General features: G+C 48.3%; 1 protein-coding gene across 1 annotated transcript; it reads left to right on the top strand.

The window, feature by feature from the left end:
* Positions 1-5,084: 5,084 nt before the first annotated feature.
* AQP2 (aquaporin 2 (collecting duct)) lies at positions 5,085-9,520 on the top strand. The gene is made up of 4 exons (XM_010149130.1): positions 5,085-5,454; positions 7,478-7,642; positions 8,447-8,527; positions 9,271-9,520. Exons 1-4 carry the CDS (start codon positions 5,089-5,091, stop codon positions 9,484-9,486), a joined length of 828 nt encoding a protein of 275 aa, XP_010147432.1. The 5' UTR covers positions 5,085-5,088; the 3' UTR covers positions 9,487-9,520.
* Positions 9,521-15,548: the final 6,028 nt, after the last annotated feature.

The following is a 15,548-nucleotide window of genomic DNA, read 5'->3' as shown; positions in this document are numbered from 1 at the left end:
GAGCAGTCGATAGGCAAACTGGTACCCAGAGCATTGATGGTGAGATAACACACGTTTTGCAACAGCCCTGACTGCGATGAGCTCTCAGCTCCACAGGGTGCAGAAGACAGGACAGGAGGGGACAGGGGACATTGCTTCTAAAGCTGCTGGCAGGACCAATTCCCGGCAGTATCTAACCCTGGGTGTTGGGGTTTTTTTAAATCCAGGAGAATTACCTAGAGAAAGACATCTGAATTGAGCTCACCCACTTCTCCTTTATGGACCTCAGCTTAATTACTTCTTATTTATATCAAAATGAGTAAAACAGTGAGAAGACCAGACATTGGATGCTCCAGTCAGTGTTACTGCACTGATGTCAAAGCCCCGTCTCCAATTTAAACCACTGGGAATTTGGCTCATTAGTTGTGATTTGTTTTGCAAACATAACACTGGGTATCCAGCAAAGGGTGAAGCTGAGGTCTCCTGCTCAGTTCTGTCACCTGAGGACGGTGTTGCAATCTGATTGATTTTAACTAACGTAATATTCATGCCTGGCTAAGTAGCAAGGAGTTTACAAAATCTGGTAAGGCCACAGGGTCTATCTCACTTCAAAATCTGCTGGCTGTATGGCTGTCCTGATGTCTGGCTTTGTTTCATGGGTTCAAGGGGAAAAGGCATTAATTATTTTCTTATAAGTCTTTATGCAAAATATGCCATACCATGGTCTTGAAATTCAACACTCACACAAGAGAATAACACTCTCCTCTCTTCATCCCCTAAGGCATGATTAAAGGGAGGTCATCACCGAATTCAGCCCTGTCTCCTACCATGCAGTATGTTGGGATTGGCTATATTTTATTTATTAAGCCTCTCTGCAAAGGCAGAAACCACAGTTCCTCCATGTCCCTTGTTCTGGACATTCTGGGTTTCATTAACATGTTGTTAGCAAAGGAAAAATTGTATTTTCCTGTAAACCACTGAATGAAAAAATTAAATCCCTGCCTAGGTGCTGTACAGAGACCGGATCATGCTGGGGTGGAAGGCTTCATGGTCCTCACGGCTGTCAGGGATTTATACAGCCAGCAGAAATGTGTACTGATCCTGATGTGATCTACAGCCCAGCTCCACCAACACCAAAGTCTCACTGCCTACCTTGACTAAGACCCTGGGCAAACATTCAGGACTGAACTTGCAAGTCCTTGAGATGGGATAAAAAAATAAAACGAAGCCTTCTCCTAACACCAGGCCCGGCTCCTGGCCCACACTCAAGCCCAATTCATTGAAGTCAGTGAAGGAAATCAGGGCTGCATTAATCCTTCTGCTTCAATTAAAACAAGAACAATAAACACTGCAAGAGCCAACAGAAGGTTTGCATGAATAGGGATTTAGGATTTGGCCTGAAATGCCGGAAAAGGTGTTGATTTTTTTCCATTTTGCTCCCCTGGGTCAATGTCTTTTTGATGTCATATGACAATGGGAAAATAAAAGTTTTCCTGATGGTCACCTCGCCTTGGGGAATACAGACACTCTCTTCTGCCCTGTCTGTCCTCCAACCAGGAGTGTGAGAGAGGAAAGACTTCCCATGCAATTAAAAACCTGCCTCAGTTTGCACTACAGTGAGGGCTCTGCTGCTGCATCCCCAAACAGCCTAGAGCTCCAAGGGGTCTCAATCCACCCCCTTGATGCTTTGCAGCTCACTGTGAGCAGGTGTCTCTGTATGCCCCATCCCGCTATGAGCAGCAGGAGCCTGGTGGTTAATAAAGCCGAGAGGAAGGTGAGCGACCTGGTTTCCGTCCTTTCCCTGCCAGTGGGGCCCACGAGGGTCAGGACATTCAAGGTGGAGATGTCCCTGGAGCCAAACTAATGCTGCTGCTGCTCCAATTCACAGGGAAAAGCCAGCTGAGGGGCTCCTGCTCCTGCTCATCCCAACCCAGGCAAACATGTCCATACCCTCATCCCCATCTGCTCTGCGTCCCCAGGTGTCCTGGCAGCCCACGCTGCCATACCCTGCGCACTGCTGGGGGTCGTGGATGGGGCCAAATGCATCGGTACACCCATTGACCCAGGCAGCAAGCAGAAAACCTCAAATGAGAAACAAGATGATTAGTCACAATACTAGAATTAAGATTTTCTTCCTTCTTATGCCTTGGCAAGCACTCCCTATTCATAGAAAAGAGCTAAAACGGAGCTTCCAGCAAGGTCTGGGCAGCACGCACACCTCCTGCGACGGATTGGATCCAAGCAGGAAAACTCACTGTTGTTTATGCAATAAATCTTTTATTCTCTGTGGCTTGAAGGTATTTTAGATGGAATAGAGATATCTTAAAGATCCTGAAAGCCAGGGAAGCAAAGATATCTGAGCCATCTAAGTCACTCGAGAAGCAAGCTGTTGTGAAAGCACAGCTCCCTTGTTTGCAAAATGTTCTTCAAAAACGCATTACCAGGCCATTTTCTGCCTTTGGGAGGAAGCACAGCATATCAACCCTCTGCAGATGTCAACACACTCCTAATGAGCATTTGCATTTCATCCCAGGGGAGGGCTAATAATGCTGTTACACTCCAAGGGTTGTGGATTAAAAGGTAAAATAACGCACTTTCCCATCTCAGACGGCTTTGCTACAGGGCTGCAATGCGCTTTGCTGCTCCCGAAGCTCCAGCACTCTTGGTGTATGGTGTAAAGCCACGCTACCATCAACACCAGAAGTTCCAGGAGCCCCTCCTAGACACAAGCAGAGCTTCAACAACCTAGCACCAAGCTCTTCAGCTTGCTTGGTCTCCCATTTCTCTGCTTCCTGGGCATATGTCAGGAGGCATGGCCATGCAAGGCCAGAAACCTTGGCTCTGCCACTTGCTGCCTGGCATTAGCAATGGCAGTGTCTGGCTTCGTGCCGTGGCTCCCCTCTCTCTAAAACCAGAAGGATTACAGGTCACCACGGTGCTAGAGGTCTCTGGGGGAAGGCTGGGATGTGTTATGATTCTTTCTGGAAAGCAGCATCTCACAGCAATAGATTGCGCAGCCCTGAAGCCCACGATGACAGAGCTCCCCTTCACCCAGACGGCTCACGATGCAACACCCACCCTTTCACCACAGTTTGTAACAGAAACCCACCGTCCAGAGCACAAACATCTCATAACGTGGCATAAACCAGAGCTGCAGTGAACCTGCTCACTGCCAGACTGCAGTGAGGACCGTGAGGCTGTGTTAGATTTTTAAGATGCTCAGAGCTAATCCTGCTTACTTCTCTTTCCTTCTAATTAGTCTTCATTAAGAACCGATACATCACAACTAGCTCACCATGAATAACTACTAATCAAATAGGGTATCAGCTCCGGTTAATTACCCATATTAATTCTCTGTCATTCCCTGCACTAATAACAGCCCACGTTTGTAATTGGTCCTTGACATAACTACTTCTTGAGTACTGCTAAGCTCACAAATCTGTACCAGGTAGGCAGGAGCAAGAGCCTGCAGACTGGATGTGACCATGTTTCGTGGATCATCCGCACCCCAGATATATTTAGCCTCACGACCTGTTTCGTGAGATTGGCTTCATTGTTGGAAAACCAGAGGTTAAAGCAATGTTGCGATGGGACTAAGTCCCCGAGGAAGTCCCAGAGAAGGATTTCAAAGGAAAGAGTTGAATACAAGTCCCCCAGGCTCCAGGCTCACCCTGGACTGGACTTGTTCTCCCCACAATCTCTCCCTTGTTAAGAGCAATGTCTCCATAAGGGAGGACAAGAACAGAATAGAATGGAAGCAGAACAGTTCAGTTGGAAGGGACCTGCAACGATCATCTAGTACAAGTGACAAGTATTGTTACCCACCTTTTGAGGAGGAAAGAACAGACCCTCACTTGTCCTTATGGGTCCCTTCCAACTTCACATATTCTATGATTCCATCACATAATTTAAGCAATATGGAATATTTTGCATCAGCCTTTCTCATTAGTTTGGTGGCATTTACATGGTTCCTCTGGAAGGGAAAAAATATTTGGTTTATCATACAGTGGAAGCCTTTGTCTGAGCCAAAAAATGGACCCTCAGTTCTGGTGCTCTGCATCCCTCTCAAATAAAATGATCCTTTCAACTCCAGCTCTGCCCTGGGGGAGCACTCCTCCCAGCTCGCTGCGCTTTAGAATAACTAGAGTCTATGAACAAGAGGAAAAAGAGAAATGACTGCTACCTTTCCAGCAAACCCACCAACACCAATGACATCAGGAGCAAAAGTCTTTACAGACATCACCTAGGAACGGGCAAATGTGCCCTAAGCAATGGAAGAAAAAAGAAAATGGACTTGTCGGGTAATTCGTGGGTAACTGGATATTAAGAACCATGCTCCAGAGAAGAAAATATCATTCCTCTTTTGGGGATTAACACCAAGAAGTGAAATGATGTTTCTGAAGAGCTCAGTTGGCCACAATCCCCATAATTAGAGCAAAGTCTCTACCCCAGCTGCATGTGTCATTTTTGCACACTAGAATTTCTTTCTTGACAGTTATGTCTTGGGGCTCATTCCCATTTTTCTGGGTAGGAAATCTGTGCCCAACCTCTAAAATTCTGATACTCTGAGGAATTGAGCTGTAGTAAGTCACCTGGAGTTTTGTACCTCTGAGAGGTTCTTTTGCGTCCAGTCTTGACTGGTTATTTAATCACAGCCCACCCCCTGTGTTTCAACCCAACCCCGCCTCAACTCCACCTCCATCTCTGCAGAAGCCCCCTCGCTTGCTCTCCTCTCCATGCTGCAGGAGAAGAGGGGACCTCTGGGGATAGGACCCCTAGTAAGAAAGCACAGGAGAAAGCGAGGAGTGTTTCATGGCATTGCTCGAGGCTGATTTATGACCTCCCAAGGGTGGCAAAGCTGCATTCCCCAGCTTTAATAGAGGGGGCAGGGTCTGATGTTCCCTCAGCTGGAACACAATGAAAAAAAGCATCAGGTTTCCTAGGACCACAATCCCACCTCCTTCCGTGGGTGATCCTTCGGCCTTACGCATCCATATATATACGTGTTGTCCCCATGTCATCGTCTATGGACACAGCAGCCTCAGCAGCAAGTGCCTGAAGACACCACAGGCAGGGTCAGTCCTTGCAGCCTCCAGCAGCGGCCACTCCATGATGTGGGAACTGCGATCCGTAGCCTTCACCCGGGCTGTCTTTGCAGAATTTCTGGCGACTTTGGTCTTCATCCTCTTTGGCCTGGGCTCTGCTCTGAACTGGCCCTCAGCTTCCTCCCCGAGCATCCTTCAAATCGCGCTGGCTTTTGGCTTGGCCATCGGCACACTGGTCCAAGCTCTGGGCCACATCAGCGGAGCCCACATAAACCCGGCAGTGACGGTGGCTTGCCTCATCGGCTCCCAAGTCTCCTTCCTCCGCGCAGTCTTCTACGTGGCGGCCCAGCTCCTGGGAGCTGTCGTGGGAGCTGCCATCTTACATGAGATCACCCCTGCAGACTCCAGGGAAGGCTTGGCCATCAACAAGGTAAGGCTTCAGCCCATGGATGGGTTGGAAGGGAGCAGGAAGGGCTTTGGGGCAGGGCAGGACAAGGGATTTGAGGAAGGGTTTTGCAGCCAGGAAGGACCTCCCTTTATTTAGTGTCACGTAGGAAGCCTCTGACAGCTACTGCCCAGCACCACAAACTTGCTGCACCAAGGGTCCTTCCAGGAGCAGGGATGAATGCAGGAGTCCAGGCTGCTTCCTCTGCATTTTAGGATGAAAAGCAGAGGTATGATCCAGCTGGATGCACAGACAAAGCCACCATCATCTCAGTTTTATTTAGGGCGGTATTGTGGAGGAGTTGGATTCGGATGAGACCCAGGTGTTTTTTTGGAAGGACACAACCACAAGCATCACCTCTGCGTTCCTCTTGCCCCAGTCTTGACCCACTTTCCAGTCTTGGTGTGGGTATGGGCAGCCTTTTCTCCCCCGTGTTATGCCATGCCACTATTTACAGTCTGCTCTGCCAGATTCCCAGCAATGTTGCACCAGAGTAGGAGGGGGCTGGGGGACTTAAATCCCAGCTTTTCATTAGATAGCGCTGCTCATTAAGTTGTGAAGGGATGGCCACACCACATCCATCTGGTTCATCCCAATGCCAAACACACATGGGTGCCTGGGCAGTGCCACCGTGAAGCACCACAAGGATCCCAGTCTAGTTTCAGAAATGCAGAGACAAAAGAAAACTGTGGAACCTTAGGAAGCTGTGAGGGGACTCGCCATTAGTATCCCAACCTCCAACATCCCCTTCCCCACCCATGCACGTAACAAAAAGTTGGAAAAAATATAAAAGTCACATGGTTCATTATCCCCCCTCTTTTCTCCGTGCCTCTCCAGATGGATGCAGGCAACTCTAGCTCCCGGAGAGATGCCCACGCCAGGACCAGCATCACCCAAAACCAAGCGGAGCGGTCAGGGAGGAGGCGTGTTGTAGGAAACGGCACACAGAAATCCCCTTTCTTGCAGCAGAGAGGCAGCGCCAGAACCAGCTCTGATGCCAAAGAGATTAAGAGAGTTGAGAAAGGGATTGCAGATTAATCTAAACAGGGCTGTTTAGGCTGATAATAGCCGAGGTTTAATAAACCCAACAAAGCAAGTAGGAGTTTTAAGAGAGATTTTCCAAACACCCAGCTCTGTTGTTCTACAGCTTTAACAACCTAAAAGAGGGAACAGGGATTGTGATATTTTTTTCCCCCGTGAGCTGTTCATCTTGTAGCTGCTTGCACAAACTACCCTTGGGGAAAAAAAAAAAAAGGGAATATGGGAGAGAGGAGAGTGAGCAAGATCCAACTCTGGGTCTCAGCCAGGAGGGCAATTGCCGCCTTCATAGCGTCACCAAGTGAAGTGATCTCAGGATCAGCATCTGGAGGATGCACGATGTCCAAATCATGGTTGACACGGGGAAAGACAGGACAGAGATGTGCCAGGATGGGCTGAGGGAAGCAACAGTGACGGGAGAGCACAGGCAAGTGGGACTGCCAGCTGCAGATCTGGCTGGCAGCGCTGCCAGATTCAGCCAGATCCAGATGAAAAACGCCCAAGAGGTAATAAAGTGCCGGAAAGCACAGTTGGAGGAGAGGGGGTGCAACCAGGTACAGCCTCAGATCAATCTGACAAATTATTTCAGTGTGGGAAGGGGGAAGGGATTTTTTATTTTTTTAATGCCAAAATATTTCTTTCTGACATTTTCAAAATGCAATTTATAAACTTTTCCAAAAGGCATTTTGCATGTTAAGTATGAAGAAAAGAAAAAAATCCCTAGGGGTCAAAAGACGAGTGGAAAAATATATCTAAAGAAATGTAGTTAAAACCTTTCCTTCTATGCCAATCAAATATTCCCCACTGACGCACTTTTCCTTTTACCTGGGAAATTTTTCACCCTCTTTATTCTGGTGCCAAAAATCTCATCTACTTCCTCTATCCTTTTTGGTTCGCCTTGATTTGGGTTTCCCCCTCCACATTTCCAAAATTTCCCTCTCTCTGAGCCACACTTTTTCTCCCCTTCCAGCTGCACAATGAGACGACGACAGGGCAGGCGGTGACCGTCGAGCTCTTCCTCACCTTCCAGCTGGTCCTGTGCATCTTCGCTTCTACTGACGAACGCCGGGAGGACAACCTGGGCTCTCCTGCCCTGTCCATAGGCCTTTCTGTTGCTGTGGGGCATCTCCTTGGGGTGGGTAGAATGGGCTAAAACACCGTGGTTTTTAGGTTGTCTTTGCTTTGCGGCCAGAGTCCTCTTGGCTGCATGTGCTGGGGTGGACGGGCGATTTGTAACTCACGTGGTACCCATGGCTTTCCAGTGGGTAGAAGAGGAAAATCCCACCAAAGCCATAACAGAGCCATAGCCTGACTTTTATTGGGCATGTAAACACGTAACCTGCTGGGTTCTGCTGCTCCTTGAGTCCCGCAGGGAGCTGCCAGGCATCAGTGGGGCCATCTGTCCTGGAAGGTGCCAGCAACTGAGGCGCTCAAGACTGGGAAGGATTTGGGATGAACACCCAGGGTAATTCCTCCTGGATAACAGACCAAAGCAGTCCCCAAACCCTCCCAGCTTCTCAGTGCATGCGCTACAGCAGCGATGTTTACACCACATCTTCTGCCCTTAATGATCTGCCAGCCCATGTGTCTCTGGGACCATTCATCTCCTGTTCTCAGTGGCAAGGAGCAGCAATTTTCTCCAGGAACAGGCACAGCAGGAGCTTGTCCCCACAGCCCTGGTCACACTGTGGGGCACGTCACCCAGCCTGCAGCTGAGTTGTACCATGCACAGGACACGTGCTCACACAGATGTGCAAATACAGACAACTCACCCGTGTTGACTCAGGAGCTGGAAGCTGCTAGAATCCCTTTTCCTGCAAGAGGCATGCTGGAGGGTGAAACACCAGCTCAGTGAATGAATCATGCTAATAACACACCAGGATTTTTTAAAATGTGCTAAAAGGGCTTAATGCTAACAATGTGTGGTGTTTCTTGGCAGATCCGTTACACCGGCTGCTCCATGAATCCAGCCAGATCTTTCGCCCCTGCTGTGATAGTCGGAGACTTCAGTGACCACTGGGTAAGAAGTCAGGTCTAGGTGTTGTTTTGGTGGGATAACCCCCCCAGATTACCAGGATTCCTAGAAACCCACAGAGCCAGGCAGATTCCTGACACTTCCATGCCAGCTCCCAGCTGGAGGAGAGATGCAGAAATTAGCAAAAGGAGGTGGGGCTGCTGGGTGCTTAATTGGCCTATCTAAGCAGGATGCATTGCATCAGGAAGAGGGTGTGTGGTTTGTTGACCATGACTTAGCAAAACAAGCAAAACCAATGGAGAGGGGAGCTCTTCTTGCCAGTTCTGGGAACCTTCACTTGTTCCAGTTGGATCTGAGCACACATTTTTCACTAGCTCCTTTGGGAACACTCCCAGGCATTTCCACCTGCAAAGAGCAGTTTGGGAGCCAGAGCTGTGCTGGCTCAGTTGATGTGCTCACAGTGTGTAAATGGGTAGGAAGACACTTGTCCAGGGGAGCCCAAATCGTTAAGCATGCTCATAATGGGCCTGTTATTAATAAAGATCACACAGCTCTCAACAGAGGAGGAAAGAAAGCAGAGGATGGTTGGGTATATTGAGGCACAACAGCAATGGATGAGAGTTCAGGTCAACAGTGATGGCCAAAGCAGAGCTGGCTGCTGCCGTTTGCTCTCAGCGCGCTCAGGGGAGGAATGAAGGAACATAACCCCCCAGTGCTCTTCGGAGACCCTCCATCCTTCACACTCGGGCTGGTTTTGCTCACCTGATTTTTTCCCTTTGCCCACACAGGTCTTCTGGGTGGGGCCCCTGGTTGGGGCAGCAGCAGCCTCCGTCATCTACAATTACATCCTCTTCCCGCAAGCCAAAACCTTCTCGGAGAGACTTGCCATCTTCAAAGGCTTCGAGCCGGAGGAGGAGTGGGCAGAGCGCGAGGTCCGGCGGCGACAGTCAGTGGAGCTCCACTCCCCACAGACTCTGCCGAGGGGGATGTCTGAGAAGGTGTAGCCAAACCTCCCCCAGGCCAAGAGTGGGGCTGGGGAAAACTCTGGCATCTGTTTTAGAGACAGTGCTTGTTCAGATGAGCGTTTCACCTCTCCCCTCTCTCCCTTCATTTTTGCTGGGGGACTAAGGTTGATTCATCTGCGTCTCCTGGGGAGATGCACTGTGATGGCCCAACCCACTGTTACCAGCTCTCCCCGTGACTGACCGTTTTCTGATATGGGGCAAAAATGCCATTAGATCCAAACCACCAGTGTAGCAACAGGAATGAGGAGGCTGGGATCCTACCCTGGGCCAGCTACCTCCACATCCCCCTGGCAGAAATTGGCGCTTGGTGGAGTTTGTTGCTCCAAGGTGCTGCGGAGGGGTGTTATTACAGCCGTTTGCTGGGTGTGGAGGTTACCACCCGATGCCTCATCACTGTGAACTCCGCTCACCTGCCTCCCATTTCTCCTCACTGCCTGGCTGTTTGCACACGCACAGGAGCACGGTGCCACAAGTGTCTCACAAACTGTAATTTTGCTGCTGCCATGTACAACCACCTGTGGGATGGAGATGTCCTTTGCTCACATGGAGGTTTTCTTGGGAAGACGGGACTGGAAGCATGCCCTTGAATCCCTGCTGACCCTGCTGGGGAGCTCTTGCAAGTGCTCTCTCCTGTGACAATGAGAAACCTCCTGATTTTCACCCAAATTCAACCACGGCTCATTTGTTCTTGGACAAGTGTTGTCCTTTAGCTTTGATGCTTCATCTCTCTTCCTTGTTTTTTGCTTTCTTTCCTCTGTTTCTGTTCCACTCTGATTCTCAGATGAGTAGCACCAAGTGTTTAAGGTGTGATCTCCACCACTTGCTTCCTACAGACCGGACCCTTTTTCATAGCTGCAGCACACTAATGCCTCATAACCTACCACCCCTCTCTTCTGCTGTGTCAGGGCCTGGTTCTGGTACCCAGCATAGTCAGAGAATTTGGGTTAGATGCGACTTTGCTCTTCCAAGCATTAATTTTATTGAAGTTCTATTACTTAGTCCTAAAGTCATACATTTCTAGTGTGACATCCTAATGCTTCTGTCCATTGCTGATTTCTCCACAGCATTGCACCACCACAAAACATCATCACCACATTCAGGCTTTTTCTGCTAAGGCTGTTAATGGAAATATTCAGTAAGACTGGACCCAATTCCATATCATGAGAAACATTACTGATCATTTTCCCCCCACTGCTTTGACATGAACCACCAGCAAGTGATGCTCTTTTCCTCATTACCCACTGTGCTCTACTTGTACCTCCTTTTGAATCCATCATTTCCTTTATTCCTTCCTGTGCTCTTCCTCAAATGTGCTAGCGGCTATTGCCAGAGAGAAAAGGAGTAAACAAAGCTTTGATCTGACCCAGACCAGGTATTATCATGGCCTTCATTTCGCCATCCCGAGTGAGGCTGAGAGCACAGGAGCTCCTGTATCACCTCCTCTAGCTGTCACTCGCCATCCCCGACGCCCCGCTGTGAAGCAAAGGGAGGAATGCTCTCAGAGTCCAAGCTTTGGTTGTTGTAGCCAAGGATCCATTTTACTCTACTCAGCAATTAATGCCAATATCCCCAGAAGGCTGCTATCGAAGTGCAGCAGGTTTAGCACTGGTTTGACCCATTCTCTGCTACAGCACAAATATCAATTCTGGTCCTCCGCTTTGTTCCTTCAGTGGCAAAGGAGCATTTGCCTGTGATTTCAGAAAAGGCTTGTCAAAAAAATCAGTCTGCTCTCATTAATGGGAATTAAAATCATGTGTCAAATCAGTCAGAGTTTAACATTGTATTTAGATCACCAAATACTCAGTTTTAAAAGTAGTCTGTATTTTTGATACTTTTCAAAGGACAATAAGTCTCCATATGTCAGGAAAACCCCAAAAAACTTACCCAGAAGTTATTCTGACAATGATTTGTTGCATAAAAAGCCATACAGCTGATTCTTTTCTTTTTTTTTTTTTTTGGCAATGTTTAAATTAATTACATGTCCTTCAGATTTAAGCATTTAATTTATTATTTACCGTAACAATGTTTAAAAACCACATAAACTGCACAGGGCCCCAAAATGAGTTTTAATGTCTAAAAATTACTGCATTCTTTCAAATAAAGTGCTTTAAATTCACTTCTATCCACTGAATTAGCACATATGAATCAAATAATGACACATTTGTAGACATATAATATCTATGCTGTCATATAAAGTAATCTGCCAGGCCCTAAATCCCACAGCCACCAGTGCAGCGCAGCCCAGTCCATCTCTGAGTGCAGTTACCTCGTGCCAACAACCTGTTGATGTGCAAAAGGGAGATTAAAAGAACAATCCCCATCTTCAAAATGTGGACCCACAAAATAAAGACCATCCCCCCTTCAGCACCCCTTGGACGCTCTGATTTCTGACCTGGCTGGATTCTGTCCCAGCATGCCAGCATTAACCTGAAGCAGACTCATTAAACCAGATTTTCAGATGGCTAAATCATCCTAAGTCCTCTCGAGTCGATCAGGAATGCAAATTTACCTTCTCTGCAGAGCTGTGTCACCAACTTCAAAACTTGTGACGCTGCCAAAACTTGCACCGTCAGGAAACCGAGCCAGTCATTCCAGATTCACACCAGGGCAATTCAAATTAGAGGGCAGGATCAGCAACCCAGAGATCAGAGCTGCGACAGACCAACCTAAAACCTCGCGAGATCGATAACGCTCTGTGTTAGATCACGACAGGAATGCTTAGAGCCAGGATTTGAAAACACTCAGCCATGCCTATCCATGAGCTCATGGCTCCACAGTAAAGATCTGCAATATATCTTGCACCGTACATAAACCTTGATTAGTTTCATCAGGAACCTGAGATACACAGTATGACCAAGAATTCAAGATTAAAATCACTGTACCGTGTGTCTCAGCTCGCGTTGCTTCTTACATCCTGCTGTCACTTGAGACCATGAGGCTTTACTTCACCTCCTGTTGTGCCACCTCTGAGTTCTGGAGGTCCCCAGCACGATCAGGTTTGGGGTGGTCGTTCTGCAAAGCACTATAGTTCCCTTGGGGTGCTGTGAAAATTCAAGACATGCCCAGAACCCTTGACTTTGCTGCTTGGCTGCCATCTTCAGCCCATCCATTGATTTAAGATACCCATTAAATGCCAAATATTTCTGTCTTCAGCAGAAATAAGTGATTTCACAGAAATACCTTTTGAACCACTGCATTGTCACCCAGGGCACGGTCACAGGGCACCATAAGACGATTCCCCCAGGCAGCTCTGGTGAGCTCATCATCCCACTGGGTCTTCAGGGGTCCAGAACTACACAGCCAAAACACTGGCTGTGTCCCAAGACCTGGACATCTGGAGAGGCTGCTGGGACCAGCATCCTGGGAGGTGCTTCGCAGCACGGCAGCCAACCACGATGTTTCCCAACATGCCAACCCTACCTGGGGGAGGAGGGACAGATGCCAAAGGTGATAGAGATGTGCAAAATGTTATTTTGGAGAGTATCATGGTATTTTCAGTTGAAAAAAGCCTCCCTTTCTGCACTCTCCTGTGCCTTCGACATCAGCCATTCCTCACTGACTTCATGAAATGTGTACTGTAGTTAGTAGCGAGATATTCCCTCATTTCAGCATTTAAACTCCATGAAGGAGGGTTGCAACACTTACCTACTGATTTTTAACCTTGTGCAGTGGTGGGTGAAAACAACCTGAAAGCATCCAAATCCCTGCTCCAAAGAAAGCTGAGGCAGTCTGTCCCAAGAGCACAGACTTCAAAACCAGCACCTGAATTGCTTCTCCACCGCGGGGCTGTACATGGGGGAAGTGCAATGCCTTACCTAGGAGAAAATGGAAAGAAAATCAACCTGTCTTGGATAACACCAAACCCACTGGTATCTTGGAAAACACGGTGCAGGGCAAACCACTCTTGTAGAGAAAGGCTCATGCTTGTAGGACAGAGAGGAAAAGAGCACAGCCCAGCTTCTAACCTCGGAGAGCAGAGCTGAGTTTTCTGCTCTATATTTCTCAACCTGACCTTGCACAAATCCGAATCTTCAAGGCCATGTGAGCATCCAGCTCCCATCTGGCACTTGCCTTGCAATGGCATGACCTACCTAGGATGCAAGCATATCATTATTTTTATGGATCTATTTATATAGAATCCTAGAATGGTTTGGGTTGGAAGGGACCTTAAATACCATCCAGTTCCAACCCCCCTGCCATGGACAGGGACACCTTCCACTAGACCAGGTTGCTCCAAGCCTCATCCAGCCTGGCCTTGGACAATTCCAGGGATGGGGCATCCACAGCTTCTCTTGGAAACCTGTCCCAGTGCCTCCTCACCCTCTCTGTGAAGAACTTACGTATATGTAGAAATATTTGTATGTAAGAAATATTTCCCAAGCATGTTTTTGTTGAGGAGCAGCCAGGAGGCTAAATCCATCCAGGAGAGCAAGAGGAGGAGGTAGGGCTGGGTATAGGCTGGGATAGGACCACAGACCTTTTCAGAAGGGGGCTGGTGTTCTGTGGAGGAAGCCAAACCCCAGCTAGTTCCTGTAGCTCCAAGGCTTGCAGCGAGTCCCGCTTCACAGGGCTCTGCCAAAGGGTCTGGGTGTGACACCAGAGGCTCTGCTTCAATTTTCAGCCTGATTTTCCAGGAATAAAAACAACCTAAAGAAAAAATCACACATTTCTCCAGAGACCACTCAGTGCAAGAATCTTTTGCTCCAGATCTGTTGCAACAAGGGATGCTACCACGATGACTCTCTTTAAATCCTAATCAGTGTATACAATCTAAAGTTTTAAACTGAGCAATTTCTTGATGCATTTGCTCTGGGTCTCAGAGGCATAATGGGGTGAAAAACTGACGTTCCAGTTGACCAAGCTGTCTAGCTGTCCACGTATTGTCACCAATATTTTGCTTTGTAGTCCTGGGCTCTTAGAGCCTGATGATTATGCGAGAATTTCAGCTGTTAATAGTTTCCAGATTCCCCTCTGTTATGTGTGGTTATGGGTGCTTTGGTGCCTGGTCATGCTTTCGGTTCCCCTCTGTCTTGATACAACTCAACCACCTCCACCCCAGAGCAGCTCCATGACTTCCTGTCCCAGCAGCACGCACGGCAGGATGGCATTGCCAAGGCGAAGAGGGGAGATAGTTTTCCGGTGGCAGCCCCCTCCCCACATCATTTCAGCGTTTATTCCCAAGCGTGCTCCTTGAAAGGAGTCTGCACAGGAAAAGAAGACATTTCCATGGCAAACACATTTCAAACTGCCCCAAACACAGCTCTGTCTGAATCCTGAGGACAGCGATAAACAGCTGCTGGCCCATAAGAATTCCAAGTATTTCTCTAGATGAGCAGAAACGAAGCCCCTTCGTGTCGCTGCAGTGGGTGGCTTTGCTGTAAAGGGCTAGCCCTGAAAATGGGGACGCTGGGGTTTCAAGCTTGGCTTTCTCACTGTGTGATCTCGTACAGGCCTTTTTTCTAACTGGCCCTTTGGTGTCCCTGATACATATTATTATCCCCATGTGATGATTTAACGATGATTTCAATGCAAATTAATTATTAATGATGCTGGCACTTCCAGCAGGCCAGCCCCAAAACATTTGCCTCCATTGGTACGCCTTAGAGACCGGCAAATAATTTCTAAGTGAAGAGCAGAGCAATGCTGTTATTAACACTATTCAGCATTTAAATAGCATCATCCCTGTTTACAGGCACGTGGGCTTCAAGGTCACTGTGACCACCCCGTCTGGCACAGCAGCCACCAAGGGCTGGAGCACAACTTCGGGACCCACTTCTCAAGCCGAAGCGGTGGGACGTGGAGACATCCCCAAAGCCAAAGGCAGCCGCAGGGAGGGTTTTGCTCCAAAGCTGGGTCAGGTTACTAGGGGAAGCAAAAGCCTCATTGCTCCAGGGCAGGAAAAGGTGGAAACACCATCAGCCTCAGGCCAGCAGCGTAATCCATCCCTTTAAAGAGAGCCAAGCAGATGGTGGGTTAGATAAAGGAATTCTTGAAAACCCTGTCTGAAACTCCTATACAGAGACATCACAGGTAGAAAGTGG

Source organism: Eurypyga helias, unplaced genomic scaffold, assembly GCF_000690775.1.
Source record: "Eurypyga helias isolate BGI_N326 unplaced genomic scaffold, ASM69077v1 scaffold41513, whole genome shotgun sequence".
Lineage (NCBI taxonomy): Eukaryota > Metazoa > Chordata > Aves > Eurypygiformes > Eurypygidae > Eurypyga > Eurypyga helias.
Note: the sequence above shows the minus strand (reverse complement) of the source record. Positions and strands in the feature narration are given on the sequence as shown.